The sequence below is a fragment of the Haplochromis burtoni genome, unplaced genomic scaffold (assembly GCF_018398535.1).
Source record: "Haplochromis burtoni strain Fernald_Lab_line unplaced genomic scaffold, NCSU_Asbu1 Contig_173, whole genome shotgun sequence".
NCBI lineage: Eukaryota > Metazoa > Chordata > Actinopteri > Cichliformes > Cichlidae > Haplochromis > Haplochromis burtoni.
Window position 1 is genome coordinate 976,761 of NW_024582534.1, and position 4,551 is coordinate 981,311.

At 40.8% G+C, this 4,551-nt stretch overlaps 1 protein-coding gene across 1 annotated transcript; it reads right to left on the minus strand.

Moving 5' to 3' along the window:
• Positions 1–697: 697 nt before the first annotated feature.
• prl2 (prolactin 2) lies at positions 698–4,071 on the minus strand. Its single transcript, XM_005933828.2, has 5 exons — positions 3,966–4,071; positions 3,545–3,732; positions 2,880–2,987; positions 2,445–2,624; positions 698–1,174 (listed from the first exon to the last, which is right to left on the minus strand). Exons 1-5 carry the CDS (start codon positions 3,985–3,987, stop codon positions 980–982), a joined length of 693 nt encoding a protein of 230 aa, XP_005933890.1. The 5' UTR covers positions 3,988–4,071; the 3' UTR covers positions 698–979.
• Between the last annotated feature and the right edge of the window lie 480 nt (positions 4,072–4,551).

Genomic DNA, 4,551 nt, shown 5'->3' on the forward strand with positions numbered 1-4,551 from the left:
ACCAACGCACCGATGTCTGAGGGAGTCCGCCACCGGCAGGGGAAGTGGTGGTAGGGGGAGATAGGCCTCCAAACCTTGTTTCTTTGCTTGATTCCTAGAAACTTGGTCAGCTCCTTTTGTGTCATTTCTTTGTTTTGAGCTGTTACATGTATGTGTGAGGATGTTTTTAATGCTTTTGGTAAATGTTAAATGGAGCGGTTCTTCCATCCATTCTCTTCCGCTCATGTTTACCAGGATGACGAGGGCCTGAAGCCTATCACAGGGCAAGGCTACACCCTGGACAGGTCACCAGTCTGCACACAGAGACAGACTGGTGACTCACATCCCCAACCCTAACCCACACCTGTGGGCAGTTAAGAATCACCAGTTAAGCGGTTCATTGGTCAGCTGGCTTCAGGAAAACCGTTAAGTCATCGTCATCATCATATATGTAAACGTGCTTCTTTTTTAATTAAACATGAGAAACCACCAACATGTTTTTCATCCCATAGACTGAAATCAGTAACTTCTCTTAAAATGATTTAACAATCTGCTTCAGACTGTCAGACATGCAATACTGTCTGCTATCCCTCGATAAATAAATGCATTAGGTGTCATGTTTTTGTTTTTGTTTATGTCCTTTACTGTCTTTGTTTTTTACGTTTAGTTACAATGTTTCAGATTTTTTATTAGGACAGAACATCGTTAGTTTTTGTCATGATGCTGTGATGATGTGACCTCAGTGTATTTCTGCACCTTTTCTGTAGAAACAACAAAAAAGACATGATTTTGAAATATTTATATAATATATTGAAACAGACGATTTACAGGTTTCTCTTATAATAATTAGTGATTCTGTGCATTCATCGCACCCTGTCTGAGGATGGAAAACATTCTGACAGACGGGGCGGCCGTTGTATCACTGCAGTCATGATGAGATGTTTCTGATTCTCTAGAAGTAGAAAACAAAACCTTCAGCTTTGTCAAGAGTTTCTAGCTTTTAACATCCATCCTCTGGAACAATACGACACTTCAGGATCTTCAGGTAGTTTTGGACCTTGTTGGAGTCTCGGCGAAAGCAGTAGAGGAGCTCGTAGTCTTTCATTAGGCGCCACTCAGCGCTGCCTGGTGCCAAGAAAGCCTCAGGAGACATGAGGCTGCTGACAGAGTTACTTAATATTCCCAACATCTGCATCTGGTGTGAAAAGAACAAAACGTATGGATAAGACAAATTGTTTATATTGTTGTGTGTTTATTTAGTTTCTTTCACCCACTTAAGTAAAAAATTACAAAACAAAGTACTACACAAACATAGACAATCTAAACTGTGCATATGCTAGTACACACACATCAGTGCCTCTGTCTCGCTCTGTCTCTGTTTCTGCCCTGGTTGAATTTTAACTGCACAGCTGTGTGAAGCATCATAGATTAGACTGCTGCCCTTCACAGGCTTAAATATACTACAAGAACATCTGCTGGTCACCGTCAGTCTGTGCTCACATCAGTGATTACAACAGGAGAACGATCTCAAGGCAGCTAGGGTAGAAGTGCATGAGGTCCTTCAACATCTGTCGAACAATGCTCAGGATTGTCTATGAGGCTGTTGTGGTCAGTGCTATCCTCTGTGCTGATGCATGCTGGGACGGCAGGTTGAGGGTAGCAGAGGCCAGTAACGCTGTGGGGACGGAGCTGAACTCCCTTAGGGTGGTGTCAGAGAAGCAAATGTTGTCCAAGATAAAGACAATGTTGGATAACACCTCCCACCCGCTCCATGATGTGCTGGCTAGCCACACGAGCACGCTCAGTGAGAGGTTACCCATAATGCACCACTGATCGACACAGGAAGTCATTCCTGCCTGTGGCCATCTCCCTGTACAACTCCATTGAACACACTGTAAACACTGCAATAGTTACTTCTTTTCGCACACGCTCTACTGTAAAATAGCAAATGACAAAGTTCACAGGTTAGAGTCAAATGTCAGTCATAAATATTACACCTCTGTAATATTCTTTATATTTATAATTGAGTGATTTGTATATATTAGTGCTATTTCTTAAATTTGTAAATCTGTAACATATTGTATTGTTTGACTAGCTGAGTCTGTTACTGTTACTGTACTGAGCAACTGTAACCATATAGTGTCCTTATGGATTAATAAAGTATTCTGAATGCGATCAAGCTAATCGTTGGTAACACAAAAGCCCTCGTTCAACAAAGTGTCTGAAGCTTGTCGGTGACCAGCTGAACCCTGATGAGAACGAATGTGTGGAAGGATCATCTGACATGGAGCTGACAGAGAAACTCACACTACCACTGAGAGTGTGTACTGCTCATTTCTTTGGGGGACAAATATTTATTTCCTCTGCTGTGTATGTTTTGCACACAACAACACACAACACAGACACACAGACACACACACACACACACACACACACACACACACACACACACACACACACAGTACCTTCTCAACTACTTTCTGTACTCCTTTCCGTAGCTCATGCACCATATCACTCATTTTAAGAGATTTATTGGAGCTGAAGTCAATGAAGTCGTGGAAGTGCGTCATGCTCTGGTGGAAATGCCACAGAGGGTCCCTCCACGCCACCAGGAGCTTTAGAATCACCTCCGTCAGCTCCTCCCTCTGTAGTGACATACATGTAAATTATGGGTGTGACTAGAGTGGGATTTGTACCACTGAGTGTTACTGTAATATCATAAAGAGCAAAGGGAAACAAATTTACAAAATTCTTTATCATTTGAAAGGAAAACATGTTTCAAACAGCTACAATGTTGTTTATGGCAACAAAAGAAAGAACCTGAAACACACGACAAGACTCCAGGTGTAAATATGATGTGCATAGTTGAGAGGGATTAACTTTGAAAAAGGTGAATTTACCGCCATTCTCTGAGCGTTCTCCTTTCCATTTGGGGTGAGGATGTTAGACGTGTGACAGTTGCGACTGACCCGGCCAATCTGATTCTTACTGGGCAGGAAGTAAAGCTCCTGGGAGGACAAACATGAATGAAATGTCAGAGGTTAAATATCATCTAAATGTCAAACGTGCCTGGAGCACAAAAGCAATGAATGACTTAATACGATGTCTTGCTATCTCTGTATCCTTACTGGTGTCTGTCTGTACAATAGATGCATCTTTATCACACATTCAATTCAGTTTTATTTTTATATGGCACCAAATCTTAACAGTAAACAGCATAGCAGACTATACATGATACAGCTTTGTGCTATTTATGTTAGCAAGTGTGGGCAAACTGTGAAAACATCTCGTACAGCTCAGTTAACAGTGAAAAAGTTCATCCTTGCGTTTAATTAGACTGAAAAACTGTCTCATCAGGTTGGATTCTGCTGTTCTAACAGGATGACTGTGCGTGTATCTAATAAACTGATAATGCAGTGTTTGATTGACTACTTTATGTAAACCTACAGTGTCTCAGTTAAAAGGCATCTGCAGACAGAATATCATATCCTCATGTCACAATCAAGCTTGTTCATTAAATATCGTTTAAAAAGCTTTTTCTGACGACTGCAATGAAGAAACATACAAACTCAGAGTGAAGGTCATTTGAAATGCTGTGCATTCTGGCTGAGTGTTGGATGACCCGGTCAAACAGGTTAGCCAGGGAGAGGACGTGACACCCAGCCTCGGCATTCGTACAGAGGGGGGCTGCATCCAGACTGGTCGGCTGACTGCAGAACACCAAGCACAACAAACCTACCAAGACCACAGAGACTAGGAGAGACAAAGGACAATTCAAAACATTAGTCTCAACTGAATGTAATCTATTACTAAAGAACCTACCTTTTGAAAGTGTAGATGTATTTTTTTTATATTTAAGGTAAGACGAAAAATCAGGAAATAAAACTCCACTGTAAAGTCACACACAGGGACGATTGGATTACATGCAGATAAAGACACAGTCCATCCTTTCACCTCCTGTATGCACAATTCTGTTCCTGAAATACCTGATCGGATGTTTCCAGGCATCCTGCAGAGAAGGAGATCCTGTCTTAGAGCAGAGAGTGCAGATGTGCTCCTATTCCAAACCTGAATGCTTCATGTGAGGGTCAGACAGTTTCCCCTTTACACTCTAATATCAAAGAGAGGGAGGGTGGGCGGAGAAACATTAATAGTGATCTATGCTGTGATTTGGGCGACACAATAATAAATAATAAAACACAGTGTTTCAAAAGATGTTTGTCAGTTTTTTAAATGAATATTTGTGACAAACTGTTTTTAATAATATACATTATACAGTGGATGGGCCAGGCTCTTCTACAAAGCTGTTGTCTGTAACAGAGCTACACTGCATGAACTTCACTGTCTTCTGTGACAAAAACTGTTACAACACAATGTTATTTCAAGCATCAACTCTGGATTTAAGGTTACAGTGTAGCTGAATTCACTAAGCAAAAGTTATGCTTAATATTTGATAAGAATTTATATCGACTAAATTCAATTCAGTTTCATTTATATAGCACAAAACAAGAATCACTTCAAGGTGATTTAAATGTTCAATAATACTGTGATAATCCAGAGACTCCAGTTTGT

Bases quoted from the DNA above. Each gene is read 5' to 3' on its own strand.
- prl2 (XM_005933828.2), bottom strand. From the start codon at position 3,987: ATGCCTGGAAACATCCGATCAG. The intron at 2,625-2,879 runs GTAAATTCACCT...ATGTCACTACAG, and splicing joins AGAACGCTCAGAGAATGGCG to AGGGAGGAGCTGACGGAGGT. The intron at 1,175-2,444 runs GTACTGTGTGTG...TTTTCACACCAG, and splicing joins TACAGAAAGTAGTTGAGAAG to ATGCAGATGTTGGGAATATT.